The 14,628-nt window shown below is 42.6% G+C and overlaps 2 protein-coding genes across 2 annotated transcripts; one reads left to right on the forward strand and one right to left on the reverse strand.

Annotated features, from left to right (window-relative positions):
• The first annotated feature begins 170 nt into the window (after window positions 1-170).
• On the forward strand, window positions 171-2,794 carry LOC115383837 (dynein light chain Tctex-type 1-like). The gene is made up of 5 exons (XM_030086028.1): window positions 171-329; window positions 795-836; window positions 1,414-1,537; window positions 1,735-1,812; window positions 2,355-2,794. Exons 1-5 carry the CDS (start codon window positions 294-296, stop codon window positions 2,426-2,428), a joined length of 354 nt encoding a protein of 117 aa, XP_029941888.1. The 5' UTR covers window positions 171-293; the 3' UTR covers window positions 2,429-2,794.
• cybb (cytochrome b-245, beta polypeptide (chronic granulomatous disease)) lies at window positions 2,754-11,413 on the reverse strand. The gene is made up of 13 exons (XM_030086026.1): window positions 11,295-11,413; window positions 10,826-10,918; window positions 9,712-9,822; window positions 9,506-9,590; window positions 9,229-9,377; window positions 8,038-8,219; window positions 6,629-6,761; window positions 6,447-6,539; window positions 6,011-6,264; window positions 5,402-5,564; window positions 4,958-5,104; window positions 4,726-4,850; window positions 2,754-4,078 (listed from the first exon to the last, which is right to left on the reverse strand). Exons 1-13 carry the CDS (start codon window positions 11,337-11,339, stop codon window positions 3,961-3,963), a joined length of 1,698 nt encoding a protein of 565 aa, XP_029941886.1. The 5' UTR covers window positions 11,340-11,413; the 3' UTR covers window positions 2,754-3,960.
• Between the last annotated feature and the right edge of the window lie 3,215 nt (window positions 11,414-14,628).

The following is a 14,628-nucleotide window of genomic DNA, read 5'->3' on the forward strand; positions in this document are numbered from 1 at the left end:
ATTGTTAGTTTGCAATTGCATTTAATTTTCTTAAAATGTTCATTTTTCTGACCTGTCAGTGTGGCCGGACGTGTCAGTTCCTGGAGTGTCCAGCAGGTGTCAGCCGAGCGCTGCACCTCCTGCTCCCCGCTCCGGGTCGCTCTCTTTCCGGCTCTCGTTGTCTGCAGCTCCCCGGAAGTCCCAGCAGGTCGCGTCGTTTGCGTTTTTATTTTTTCTTTAAATTTTTCCCTCTGAGCGAATTTCTATTTCTGCTCGTTTTTCTCATTCTCCTGAAACAAAGTCAGCGCAGGCAGATGACGGGAATGGAGGAGTATCAGAACGGCAGCGAGGTTGGTCTGTTTGTTTGCTTGAAAAGAGAAAAATCCAGAGCCGCTCCTCACATCTGGAGCAGAATCAGTCCTCTGGGGCTTTACATCTTCACAACATCACCCACATGCGGAATTATCTGCCTTTGTAGGAGAACGGAGCGCATTAAAAATGACCAGTAATGTTTAAATGTCGCTTCATAAACGCGACGCCGTGTTTATAGTGTTTCTAATCTGATGACGTCATGTGCATCCGCAGAACTGCAATCCTGAAAATCTGAGATCGAATCTCGAACCCGAACACCTAACCTCAACCCTTAACCCTTAACCCTAACCCTTCCTTTATCATGCTTTATTGGTGTAATCGATAGGCTCTTTTCTCTTCCCTGTTGTGTGTTATTAATAACATTTCAGCTCATCTGCTTTCCATCAGGTATTATTGTTGTTGTTGCTTCGTTTCTTATGATTTTACTGCGTTCTCCTTTTCAGGGCTCATTCAGCTCAGACGAGACGGATGCCATTGTGAAGGAGGTAATTTTAACTGTTGAGGAATCATTTTTGAGTTATCCTAATCCAAGGGTGGCACAGATCTTCGCATTGACACTGTAATCTCATTAGTTTCTGTTTGTAATATGAACACTCTTTATCAAAGGGTCTTAATAGACGTGAATACTAAGAAACCCAACCCAGCTTTAGGAAATCATACCTGTTAAAATAGAAATACAAAATTGAAGTTTCATTAAACATATTTTCGTTTAGAATCATTGACATTTATATAATTTGTGAGGTTCATTTTCAACTTCCACACACCAACATCAATATTTGCACAACTTGATTCGTCAATTACTCCCAAACTGTAGACTCATGTCACCCAAAATTAAAATGTATATATATATATATATATTGAGAGAGAATCTAAACAAAAAGTGTCCCTAAAATAAAATAGCAGTAATGAAAAATAGAATTTAGGCAAGAAAAACGGTGCAACAAGGATTTTCATCAACAAGCAGAGCACTGTTGTGTGTTTATTCACATGGCCTGTGGTTCAACAGCACCCAGTGACTATCACATGACTGCAGAGGGTGTTTGTGTGTTCCTCTCTTTACAGTGTATCGAGAGCGTAGTCGGTGGTGACGACTACAGCCAGAATCACGTGAACAAATGGACGGCCGGCATCGTGGAGCGCTGCCTCACACAGCTGGTCAAACAGGGGAAACCCTACAAGTACATTGGTGTGTATTTGCCTCTGTTGTCATTGCTGATTTTAGTATAAAAAGTGTCTTCCAACTCATGATGGAAGTAATATTTTGATTCCTTTTAAGCCTGATGTTTTTGCAAATGTTTGGTGTCTACTGAAGCTCAGGCAACTGAAACAGATGAGCTGATTCATTCTTCTAAAGACCTCATTAGTTTGGCTTTGCTCCTGCAGTGACGTGTGCTGTGATGCAGAAAACAGGCGCTGGCCTCCACACAGCGAACTCCTGCTACTGGGACACTGCTATGGATGGTGAGTTTTTCACAAGTTAGGGTGGAATCTGTGCACTCTATCAGATTTTTAACATCTCCACAGACTCAGAAATAATTTACACTTCGTCTGCAGAGATGATAAACCACTGTGGAAACTGGTTGCCACTGTGTGTAAAGAACAAACCAGGGCTCTTAAAGCCGGATAATACGAAATAATTTAAGATGAGATGAAAACCGTGGAAATGTGTCCTCTGAATGATTAATAAAGTTAAGTGAAATGAAAGTGAATTGAAGAGCATCTATATAAAAGTACATGGATGAAATGTTCATTTGGTGACTCCCCGTTGCTCGATTTATCTGTACTCAGATTTTACAGGTATTGACAGGCTTTTTTTTTTATTGAAAAGTGTGAGCGTGGCTGCTGCACATCTGTCCAGTTGTTACAACTTGCTGAGCAACACCAAATGGTTCAAGACTGCAACCATACAGAGTCGACTCTCATGCAGGAAGCTTATTCCTGAGCGTCCTCCTTTGCCTGGTATGTTTCTGTGCTGATCTTTGTTTGCTCTTCCAATCAAACAGGGAGCTGCACTGTGAGATGGGAGAGCCGCACCATGTACTGTGTGGTCAGCGTGTTTGCTGTGGCCATCGCATAGGTCAAGTCCACGAATTCAGCCGCCGCCACCGAGGATTGCAGTGTACCTCTGTGAACAGCAGAGGGCAGCAAAGTGCCACACAATCATCACCCATACAGCCCTGAGCTCCTCTCAGCATCATCGTGGAGACTGGCAGAGCTACAGTGGGTTTCCAGCCTTCGTTTGCATGCAGCGACACCGTCTTCATGTATTTATCTTCTCATACCACTGCAGTGCTTTAGTATTTTCACTCTCAGCTGATGCCTGACGACATGCCGCAGCCTGAAGCCACACACTCGGCCACACGCATCAGCTCCACAAAAGACTTTTTGTACTGGAAGCTGCAGGATATTAAACCAAAAGAGATTCATGAACAAGGTGAAACTTTTTCTTGTTTCTTTGTTTCATTGTTTTTTTTTTAATCCATCTTTGATGTAGCTCGTGGTGCGAACTCCTGCTGACTGTTAGAGAGGAGAAGGTACACAGTGGACATGTCAGCAGTCCATCACAAACTCACAGAAACGGACGGTCACACACCTTCACATGTACACCTGTTAGCAACTTCACAGGGCTGTTGGAGAAATCCTGAGCACCTGCAGAAAACGCATACATGCACAGGAAGCACATGCAAACTCTGCTCAGGCCCTCAGGCTTGAGATGGTCTGATGATATTCCGTTGTATCGAAAACATCCTAAAACAACTTCTGTCGTTGCTTTACAGTCACTGTGATCAAGCAAAAGCCAACAGAATTATTATTGTTATTATTTTTTTTTTTAAAATTCTGGTTCGTTGAAGTTTTTATATTTTATCAAAAACAAGCAGCCAAAAAAACACTTTACAAAACACTGCTGGAGAAGAACCACAATGTAACGAGTATTTCTGTTCTCATGAAATACCAACAGCATCAAGACTGAATGAGTTTTTTCAGTGGAAGAATGTCAGTAAAGCAGTAAAAAAGAGCTCCTTCTGCAGCGTCCTTCTCATGGTGATAAGCTGGATAAACTCTTCCAATCAGGTTGATTTAAATGTGTTACATACAGAGAGATACACTGATTAGTTGTGTGGACATGTCACAGAGAGTTCCCTTTTTCACCTTTTGTGTGACTCCAGATTGAAATGAGTTTAAGGTTTTTAACCGTGGTCTCTAAAACTCAACAGCATAAATACATTGTAGCAGTCAAAACTGCGGCGGCTCTCATCACACCGACACTTCCTCGCCCTCAGCCGGTCTTTGTTTGCAAAATTTTCAGAGGAAAAAAAAAAGGGAAGAAAGGTTTTGAAAGTAGCAGTTGGGCTTATGGATGCAACACAAAAGAAGAAGAAACTAAATGTGGAAAACACTGCTGGGTTATTTCCTTGCTTTTTAAGCAACAACTGCATGCGAAACAACAAAGGAGAAGCTCGAGTTGCTTTGAGTTGCCGCTCGGCCCACGAGTCAACGAAGGTCAACTGTCGAAGAACTGTAAAGCCAGGCGGCCTCAGCAGAGCGCCAGGCCTCCACTGATACTTGGAAGGTTTCCTCTCATCTTCTCCTCAGATTCCAGCTTCCTTTCTAAAAGTTTTCCTTGTTAAAGATGAACTTGACGTCGGCCTCCGAATGGGACAGACACTGTTTCTCCAGAGACTTCCCCAGCTGAGGCGGGCCGCACAGGAACACGCCGACTTTGGTTCTGCAGGAGCGACATTTTACCGCAGGTTACCAACAGTGAAGCAGTGAAGTCTGCCAGTCGGCTATGAAAAGACCGGTTCCCACTTTTAGCTGCTGTGTGTCAGAATCTGTGCAAATTATCCAAGGAAATAAAGCTATATATGTACATTTTTGCAAATAAGTGAGATTATTAGAACGCTCAAAAAAACTAACCTCTGATATACTTTATATATCATTGATTCAAACATCAGTTTAAATTGAAGACAATCATTCAGCTTATTTAATATGCCACAAATGCAATAGTCTGTTTTTGTGTGCAGGAATCTTGTTTTTTAAAGCAGCGCTGTTCACTCTATATAATAGCTTGTCTGTCTGAATTTGAAGAATTCAATGAAGAAAAAAAACTATTTCCAAAAACTACTTACACTTGTACATCAGTCAAGCACTAAAACTGAAATGGACATCTTCATGGTAAAAGGGAGAAAAACTAGTCTGGAATGTTCTCCCTTCTTTAGTCTGTGACCAAGATACTGAGAAATGATCTGTTTTGGAAGTTTTTTTTTTACTTGATTTCAACTGTGCTTCTAAATCCAGCATGACGAGGGGATTTGGAGCGGAACATTGATCCGGATGTGTTGTTCTGTGATAAGGACACACTGAAGGCCTCACCCCGGGTGCTTGGATGCAATGTTGGTGAACTCGTTGTCCCAGTTGGGTTTTCCATAAAGAGTCTTCTGTTTGAGGCCGGTGATGGGGTCGTTCTCCGCCTCGTGGTGGACACGGAAGTGCGCTGCCTGATGTTGGAGTGGACACAATATGAAGTTATTTTGATGATTTTTCCGCAGATGTCCTGAAATTAGACGCCTGGTAGATGTCGAGTGTCCCCTCAGCCCCCCCGTACCTCAGCTTCCTTCCAACGTGTGAGGTAGATGTTGTAGCTGAGGAAGTCAGTCATGCCTTTCTCCGCCATCTGCCTCTCCAGAGACTGCAGCAGGTCCGCGAACCACTCGAAGGCCTGCGTCTCCGGACACAGCCAGTAGAAGTAGATCTGGGACAGAGCCAGTCATTAGACATCTTTTCTAATGTTTTTCTGAATTACATACAGAACTGCATTTTCTGCTTCTTCCTGCACTGGGTGTAATTTATTTTCTCTGTTATGTTGGGTTCTTTGACTAAATAACAGTGAAACTGACTGGACAGCAAACAAAAAAGTGCATTTTTTGGTTGTTGTGAGAAAACTAAAAATTTGCAGGATATCTGGATAATCTTACATGCACGTAATCAGGTAAGGAGTGGAGCTAAAACAGCGCTCATGGAGTTGATGTTGGTGTTTCCTCTCGCTCACCTTCTTGGTGAAGACCTCCTGGTTGTTCTGGATGTGTTTGTACCACACAGACTTGAGGATGGAGGCGAAGGGAGTCACTCCGATTCCTGCGCCCACCAGCATGACCACCTCGTATCGGAACACGTCCTCACTGGCGGTACCAAACGGGCCGTCGATGGCGACCCTGAGAATGAAACGATCAGAGAGAGAGAGAGACAGATAAAGAGGACGGTCAAAGATAAACACACTGAGAACCATGAGAACCATGTTTTCTGCTGCTCTGAAACATCTGGTTATTTATTGTTTGGTAAAATAAAAATGCCTCAAGAAATCTGAAGTTTTGGTCAGAATCAAGGTGATTTCATCAGAGGCAGCAGCTTCTTATTCCACTGTGGTCGACAGTGAAAACCCCATCCTTATCTGGTAGGTGGTCTTATAACTGTTATGTGCTGCCTCCTGTTTGTCACCTCCCGCTTGGAATGGCAGCAGATTGACAGACACACAATCAACCCTTCAGTGTTGTGGAAAAGGTCGCTCCTTTTCACCGGAGCACTCTCAGGGAGGCAGCAATCAAAGGCAATCATAGGCAATTTCTAGCACAGTTTCCTCATCAGTCACATGTTTTCATACTTGGGCAGTTTCCAGGCCTCCTGCGTTTCATTTTTGTCTCCTCCACAGGCCTCGTACAGCGCCTGGGTCCAGTCCCCCACGATGCGGATGTGGGCGCTGAAGTAGTCCTCCTCGGGGGCGGAGGTCAGGGTGAAGGGGTGCCACTCCAGCCGGGAGACGGACGGACACTGGATGAAGACGTACTGGCCCACCTCCATGCGGAAGCCTTTCTTCTTCATCTGCAGCTCCAGGGTCTTGGAGGGGTGCATCACCACCTGAGCAGCAGGTACAGGGACATCACAGTGAATGAACAGGGCTCTTCTTTTGGGATTTTTTCCTTGAAAAACGGGAGGACTCAAACAATAGCTCCACTTTGAGATCAGAATAATCTTCCAGGCTAACAACCAAACCAAACACTCTGATGACAAAATGACTCCTTTCTAGATTGCTCACACACCTTGGTGATGACCACTTTCTGATGGGAGCGGTAGAGGCGAACCAGCCTCTCACACACGTACAGGATCATTGGCGCCAAGACCCACTTCCATGTCTGAGGAAACGATCAGTTTTGATCATGTTCAGTAATGAGGTCAGAAACAGGAGCATTGTCTAAAAAAGAATTGAACGGCCACAGCTCACCCCGGGCGGGTTCCCAGCAAACACCGGAACAGCACAGTGGGACCCGTTTGTTCCCCAATCTTCAAACCTTTCTGCACAGACTGATGGATCATTTGACTTGAGACTGCCGTCCGTCTGTCCTCGCACTATACGTCTGCAGCCAGAAAGGAGAGCAAGAAGAACAATAGCAGTGTTAAAAAAAAATTGGATGTGGACTGGTTGATGCGGCACAAACTGTTATTTTAAGACAAGTGCAAGCAACTAAAGCTTTCATCCAGTAATAAATAATATGTTTGTGATTTTTCATGCCTTGTTCTCAGGCTGTTTGTTACTGATTGAATGCTTTCTTGTTTAATCATACAAAACAATCTTTTCCTCTTTATGCTCATACAGTGTTTATGGTGTGTAACAGTAACACATTCTAAATAAATGATGTAAATGGTCAAAAAAGTGGATGTAATGTTGAAAAATTAAACATGAGAGACAGAGAGAAAGAATGTAATTCAATTTATTATAACTTATAAATAATTAATGAGACAATTTAGTAAGTCAAAAACTACTGACTTTTTTTTATACCTGTAATTTGTATAAAAAATGCAAATTGTTACTTTTCAGTTCATTCAATGACAAGCTAGCACGAAGCTAGCATCGGTTTCACAGAAGTAAACACTGGCCTGTCTCCTCCTGACCAATATGGTGTAAGTTACTGAAAAGTTCTACTGACAGGACGCTGGAGTTACTTGGAGATTTACAAGTTTCTTGGTATAGTTTACTTCAAATGGTCTCCTGCGATGTTATGTGTTAGGGGGAGACGCCAGCTGAGCTGTTAGCATTGTGTAGGTGTGGTCTAAAGACTTTTTCACTCGACATTAGTTTAAACAATATGCTTTATTATCTTAATTTTGACAGTTCTTGGAAGAGGTTTGAAGAATAAATGAAATTAAACCTCTGGGATAAACGTGAAAAAGGATCCACTGAATTTTGTCTTTGGTGATGCTAATGCTAATGACTTACTAGCAGAAGTACAGGAACAGTAGCTGTCATGGTTTGTGCCGAACTATTTAAGTAATTATTTACAAGCCCAGTCATAGAGCTTAGATGATTCTCCTCTTATTTCACCAATGACAAACTGTACACATATACTTTATGTCAAAGCTGCTCAACTTCAACAAATGTGTATCATATGGACATCCAGTTGGTTTTTGAACCCATGACCTTCTGGCCGTGAGGGGAGAATGCTAACCACAGCCACAGCCATGATTAGAATAATGGTAATAATTGATGTCTTTATTTTTGATTTACTGGATAAAGGATGTTGCACTTTGTGGTTACTGTTCCGATTAATCCCTTTCACCTTATTATGTATTATTATCTATTGCCAGGTTTCTGTTCCTTTCTCATCTTATCTAAATCTTCGTGTCACATCTCACCCGTAGCCGTGGAAAACCAGGCCGATGAAGAAGATGACGAAGAGATGGTGCGTGTACCAGAACACCTCGAAGTACGACCTGCGGATGACCTCCATGGACGAGGTGATGATGAGGATGAGGGCCAGCGTGATGGCGACGCCCGTCAGCCCGGCGATGGTGGTGAACATGACAATGGTGGGGTTCTGCACAGAAAACGCACATGATGGTTGGTGAGTGAATCACGGGTCGTCACCCTGCCCCCTCTCTGTTTCCACTTCAGCCCTCCACCTCTGCAAGTTGGGGTTGTTGACTAACTTCCCTCGCGTACCGAACGCCTGTTTTCGAAACAGTTTCCTTCATTGCCGAGGCTGACCGCAATTGCTGTAAGGTCAACAATGGAGTGATTGCATGAAGAATGTGGAAGCTGTGAAAAGAGCGCCCGTTATTGTATTTTAAACGCTGAAAGGAACTTAACTAGTTGGAGCAGAGTTTTCACTCTGATTTAAAATTTCTCAGGTTCAGAAAATGAAAAAAAGCAGCGTTGCTCTCAGTCTATAAGCGGAAAAGTGAGTACACCAAGAGAACCGGGCTGCTGTTTTAGGTGTTATCGTGCTGGAATGTAACTGCAGAAAGCAGATTAACTTTGGTTTAGAGAGTACAGGCTCAACAGTTATAAATTGAAGAAGTGAGCAATGTAAACAGTCCAAATTATAGAGAATAAATGATGATAATGAACAGTAACTCATGTTAATTTAGGTACAAATAAACTAGGGAGACTTACAATCTCAATTTGATATTTAGAAAATCTACTAAAAGGCTGTCGAAAGCAGGTAATTGTTTCTAATAATGACAAAGTAATTAAATCATAGCTTGATGTCTTGGATTTTGCAAGATTTGAGTTTTATTTACAAAAAATAAACTCAAAGTTCAAAAATTAGACACTTCATTTTGAAAAAGCTGCATATTTTACTTAATCACCAGCCTATTTAAGAAAGACAAACTGCAGATTCAAAGTGGAGGGTTAACCAAGGATAAAGCTTGAAGTCGAATTCCCACAAAGAGGAAGTTCCTCATGTGAAGTAACTCTGTTTTTTCCTCAGTGACACCAAATTTAGCAATCCAGGAGTGGGGACTTCACCAAGTTTTGCAAAACGAGTAGTGTCCACGGAAGGGCGAGAAAGAAAAGGCGATGTGGAAGTGAAGCCGACTCACTGTCTCATTGCTCCTGATGGGATTCAGGAAGGAGGAGTTTTCCTCGTTGCCGATTTCAGACAGGGCGAAAGTCAGGAGGCTGCCGTTCCGATTCAGCTGGGCGTCCATGAAGTACTCAAAGTTGAACAGGTGTGCCACAATGTGCACGGCTGGAGAACAGGCACAAGGAAGAGGACGGGAATATTAAACTGAATTAAATTATATCAAACTAAACCATTTAAGGTGTGCTACCATACGTGAAACTCAAATGAGTAAAAATCGTCTCCGGGAGCAGTACCTGTGTGGAAGGCGATCATGTAAGCCACCAGTTTGTGAAATGTGATGTTTCGGTCGAGTTGTCGAGCTGCTGTCCGGCTGCAGTACTGGAAATCCCCAACAAACATGTTAACTCCTGACAGGTGGAGCAGAAAACTGAACTTCTAAAGGTTTTTTTTTTTTTAGATTAGTGAGTCTCTGTGAGCAAACGTGAGGTTTCCTGCGTACTTGGATGGAGCCGCGGAGGAAGGACAGCAGGTTTCTGCAGACCGGCAGCAGGATGAGCATGCAGTTGAAGTTGAGGCAGGCGGCGGGAGCTCGGGCCCAGGGCAGAGCTTGCTGTGAGTTCACAGACACACACAGACAGTGATGGGTTACTTCTTTCATGGCTGGCTGCAGGAACTGTCTCTGGTTTGCAGTTAAAATGTTTTGAATATCCTGAAACCGAAGCACTGGCAGACCTGAGCAGAGAAAGAAGAACTGAAGCTTCAATAAAAAAAAGAAATTCAGCTTCAGTTTTCGGCTGGAAGCAATCAGAAACCTGTTGAATCTAATCAGATTATTCTGACCAGATTAAAACATCTCAGAGGAAATGCAAAGTTCACCATCATGCCTTATAGATATCATCATCTCAGAGCATTGGATTGTTTCTTATCTGTCGATTGATTTAGCGAAAGCTTAGTTTCTGCGTCTTGTTCCTCATATCTTTTTTTTTTTTAAATATATATATAATTCTGTCAGACTGAGTGAAACAGAAAGTCAGATTCTGGGTGTTTCACTTCTGCTGGCTCATGAATCCAGCTGTAACCACATCGCACCTCTTCTCCGCACCGCAAAGTGCTTCCTTTATCGTCACTCTTCAAATTTCTCATGTTTCACGAAAATGTAAATCTCTCTCTCAACCTTTTACAAAAGAAATTCAAAGAAATCTAGATCAGGAAAGGAATCCAGATCAGGTCTGCTGTGTTGAACAAGCAGCGTCACTTATGCAACATTTATCTTTTATCTCCTTCCAAGTTTACACGTGTGTATTATTAACAGTGTTTACACTACTGTATTGCTTAAAAAAAAGGAAGCGATTAAAATGAAAACATTTGCTGCTGTCAATAAATAATTTGACTGTTAGGAAACAGACTGTTAATGCTGGACTTTCCAGCAGCTGCTTTATTTTGAGGAAATGAAAATGATCAGGTCCTGTTTTCATTTTCTCCTTACACTTTCAACAATGTGTTTTAAAATACACGCACACATGCATGCACTTTGTTCTCTCTACTGTCAATGAATAACAGCTCAAAATGTGTGTGTGTGTGTGTGTGTGTGTGTGTGAGAGAGAGAGACTCACCCCCAGCAGGACTCTGGTGTAAAACCACTTCTCCACAAGAAAGTTTAGATAGAACTGGACGAACAGGTATGCGTTGATGCCCAGCCACACCACCTGAGAGACGCAAAGAAAGCTTCATTCAAGAGGCTCAAACAGCATCCGCACTTCAGCTGTTCATGATATTTCTTTAAATCATAACGAACACAGGAAAGAATAAATGTGAATTGAATTAAAAAGCCAGACAGTGTTTGCAGCTATTTTATCATCTGAAGAGTGAGATCCAAGCAGCACTGCTGCTCTGTTCTTAATGATTCTAACTAGATATTTGTGAACTCTGTGAGTTTAGACATGTGAGAGAACATCTGACAGACCCTGAAATGTCACAACATTATCGAAATGATAGAAAAGGAGGAAAAGAGAGTGAGTTAATGGATTTTATGAGACGACGAGCATGACAAATTAAACCCATAGATTTGACAAATGTTCTCACAATAACGAAGATGGAGAGTCCCTCGTTGGCCACAAAGTTCCCCATGATGCGCTTCTGTCGGAGGCGGTTGAACTGGAGCGGGTTGATGAGACGCCGGCTGCAGAAGGACGGGCTGAAGGAGGAGATCTGTCACTTTATGACCGTTGAACGAGGAAGCAGACCCTCACACTCTGTCAGACACGGCGTCACTGGTTTCATCCCCTGAAAAAAAACATTTCACATCACGTTTCACCAGCTGTTCAGAGAAGGTTAATGTGGTGTGTTTAGTCCAGTCTCAGAGGATGGAAATGTACTATTTTGCCCCTTCACATACATTTTAATAATATATAGACGAAAAGATGTTATTTGAATACTGTTAAAACAGAGAAAAGCAATGCAGCCACAGTGAGAAACAGACAAAAATCAAACATTGTGAGTGATTTCAGATCAGAGCACGTTTCATCATTCATGATATGTTTCTGCAGTGTGTGTTAAAAGCAGATGGAGATACTCGGGCAGCTCTTACAGAGGGATTTTAATCTGCTGAGTCGCTCTGTTTATCATAACTTATATCGTCTGGAATTTGATTCAGTATTGAACGTCTCATCAAGATATTCAGGAGTCTGAAGAAAAGCCCTGCCTTACATGTTACATGATTGTGCCATTCTCCACTTTTTATGTCTGTGATGAGGAAATAAAAGCGACATTTTGAGGGCTCCAAACACAAATGTTTTCTAAAATTGCAGATAAGAACAGCTCAGATGCATTTTCCCAAAGGTGGAAGCAGTTCCAGGCTGGAAAGGCCGTCCGTTCTGGATGAGTCCAGGTGCCTGCTGCAGAGGAGCGATCCTGGACGGTGAAACCGTACCGTTTTTCCTGGGGAAGTGGCAGATTTCTGTTCACAACAAGAATAGAAGATGATTTGCTTCCTGTTTCAAGCTGAACAATATAACACCTGCAACGCAATTCAGTGTTTCAGTATGAAATCTGAAGCATTCATTCCGGAATCCATGATTAAATCAGGCTGAACTGCAGTTTAGAACTTGAACCCGTCTTAATATGATTTGTATTTTTGAATTAGTTCTAAAGAAAAAAAAAACAATTTTCAAGGTAATGAAACATTCTGGATAAAGATGTACATTAAGAAATTGTAGAATACCAAAGTCATGCTTTCATGGTTTTCTGTGGCTTTAGGTAAACCTCAAGCACTCGAGCACAATTGCATGGCTGTAAAATCCTGCTTTCACTGTGGATTACAGTCGATCAGATCACTGCTGATTGTCCTGGGGATTTAACGTAGGTGATTACATTCAGTCTGAAAATAGTGAGCGGGATGTCTGCTGCACCAGTGAACTAGAAACACCGTGTTGTGTCTAAGACACACACTTATAAATATATTTATCTGTATAAATAGTGAGTCTTTTTTAAAATTCCTTCCTGTATCATTTGTTTGCTTTATTGTGAATATTGTGTTGTGAACCTCTTTAAGGCTCCAAAGTCTTGAGAGATGTGTTTGTTGGAGGGGTTAACAGTTTGAGGAGCATCAACGCTCTGAATCAACATGGTGAAAAATCATTACAAGTGGATCAGTGTTTGCAAATATGGCACGTCGTCAACGTGGAACTAACACAAATCTGGTGCATTACTGCCCCCTGGTAGAAATAATACAGAGTGCCAAGTCAAGGCTGGAAACCTGCACTGGAAAAAAAGAGCCTGTCAACCGGGAAATGACCAGGAATGAATGAAAAAAATGAAATCAGATCAGTTCTCTGGATTTATTTACACGGTTTTTCAGGGCACAAATGGAAAAACTGAGAACCTGACTTCAGTTTGTTCAGTCTGTGTTCCACTGTAGATTAGCATGGGAGATGTTATGGAGAGGATATACTGTACTACTGTGTGTGTTTGTGTGTGTGTTTGTGTGTGAGAGAGAGAGTTTTCAGCGTTGCTCAGGCAGACAGCTGGCTGCGGGAGCGGGTGGAGATAATGTATTATTCAGACCCAACAAGGATGAAGTGTAATGGCAAAGTGACACACACAAGATGTGACAGAATCAGTCCAGTACCACACACACACACACACACACACACACACACACACACACACACACACACACACACACACAGAGAAAGTGCAGGTGTACCTCTTGTATGTATTTCTGGGAAGCCGCTGGTGGGAGCGTGAACATGCAGTCAGGGTTGTTCGACACTGAACATTTCATGACACTCGCGCCGTCCCGCCTGTCTCCGCCTGTCTCCGCCGCCACGGCTTCATCGTGTGTTGTGTTTTTACTGCTGATTGACCATGACTTCTTTGTATGATTTCAGTTCTACGATTCAAGCTACCGGGAATCAAGGGAATGAATAACATCACTGAAATGACGGCGTTTCTAATTGTTTTTCCTCGAAGGGACAGAAAATCAGCGTGGGGATGGAGAGAATGAGGGGAGACCACGAGGAAGGCCGTGACGGCAAAGATAAAAAAACAAAAAACATTAGAAGAGTGCATTGGAGTGCAAGATGCATTAAAAGAGGTTAAAACAATTTTAAAAAGAGGCAGAAATATATTCTGGTTGTGTAAAAAGGCTTGAATAATGGCAGATGTGAGGAGGAGGGAATAACTAATAGAACATAAACCAGGAGTGGAAAATGTACAGAAGATGAGGAAATGTTAATGAATCCCTTCCATATTGCAGACAGTAATTATCATAATGACCACAGAGCCATATTTTCCCAACAATACGCTCTGTTGGGTTGATATATGATGGAGACCCTCTCATATTTTCAGCCTTTCTGATGCAGAGTAGTGATTAGTAAGGAGCGTCCACTTGACGTGCGTTTCGTATCAGTGAAGTTCTGAGAAATAAATTCACCCTCATACTGGTTTCTTCCTCTTCCTTTATCCGTCTGCAGTGAAAGTCCCTCAGTGACGGCCCGGGGCCCGGAGATAAAGGTTAAAGAAGCATTCACATGGTGTGTAATTTACACAAAAGGCCTCGTGGTGATTTTCCCTCCTAATCTGAGGGAAGGGGATTACATTAAATCTGTTGCATAGTGACTGTGACATCAGCATCGACCCATTTCACAATGAATAATCACAAAGTGCTGCGTCGTCGTGCCGTTTCTCTTTTCTCTGCGCGCGCCACAGCAACTCAGCAGCTTCCTGACCTCTGGGCCAGTCTGCACAAACAGGTTTAGGCCTTAAACCTCCTGATTTACGTGCAGTTTGATGCTGCAAGCAGGAGTTCTAACTGATCCGGGTCCGAAAGGTGATTGGATGACTGGATTTTCGTACACATATAGGGAAAACGTGCACTGCGACCCACACTGGACGTGTGAGAGCACAGTGCTTCACA

The sequence above is a fragment of the Salarias fasciatus genome, assembly GCF_902148845.1.
Source record: "Salarias fasciatus chromosome 23 unlocalized genomic scaffold, fSalaFa1.1 super_scaffold_20, whole genome shotgun sequence".
In the NCBI taxonomy this organism is placed as follows: Eukaryota; Metazoa; Chordata; class Actinopteri; order Blenniiformes; family Blenniidae; genus Salarias; species Salarias fasciatus.

Coding starts and splice junctions, on each gene's coding strand:
- LOC115383837 (XM_030086028.1), top strand. CDS start 294: ATGACGGGAATGGAGGAGTATCAGAACGGCAGCGAG. Junction 837..1,413: donor CGGATGCCATTGTGAAGGAG/GTAATTTTAACT, acceptor CTCTCTTTACAG/TGTATCGAGAGCGTAGTCGG. Junction 1,813..2,354: donor CTGGGACACTGCTATGGATG/GTGAGTTTTTCA, acceptor CCAATCAAACAG/GGAGCTGCACTGTGAGATGG.
- cybb (XM_030086026.1), bottom strand. CDS start 11,339: ATGGGGAACTTTGTGGCCAACGAGGGACTCTCCATCTTCGTTATT. Junction 6,540..6,628: donor TTGCTGGGAACCCGCCCGGG/GTGAGCTGTGGC, acceptor TCGTTTCCTCAG/ACATGGAAGTGGGTCTTGGC. Junction 5,565..6,010: donor GAGGCCTGGAAACTGCCCAA/GTATGAAAACAT, acceptor TTTCATTCTCAG/GGTCGCCATCGACGGCCCGT.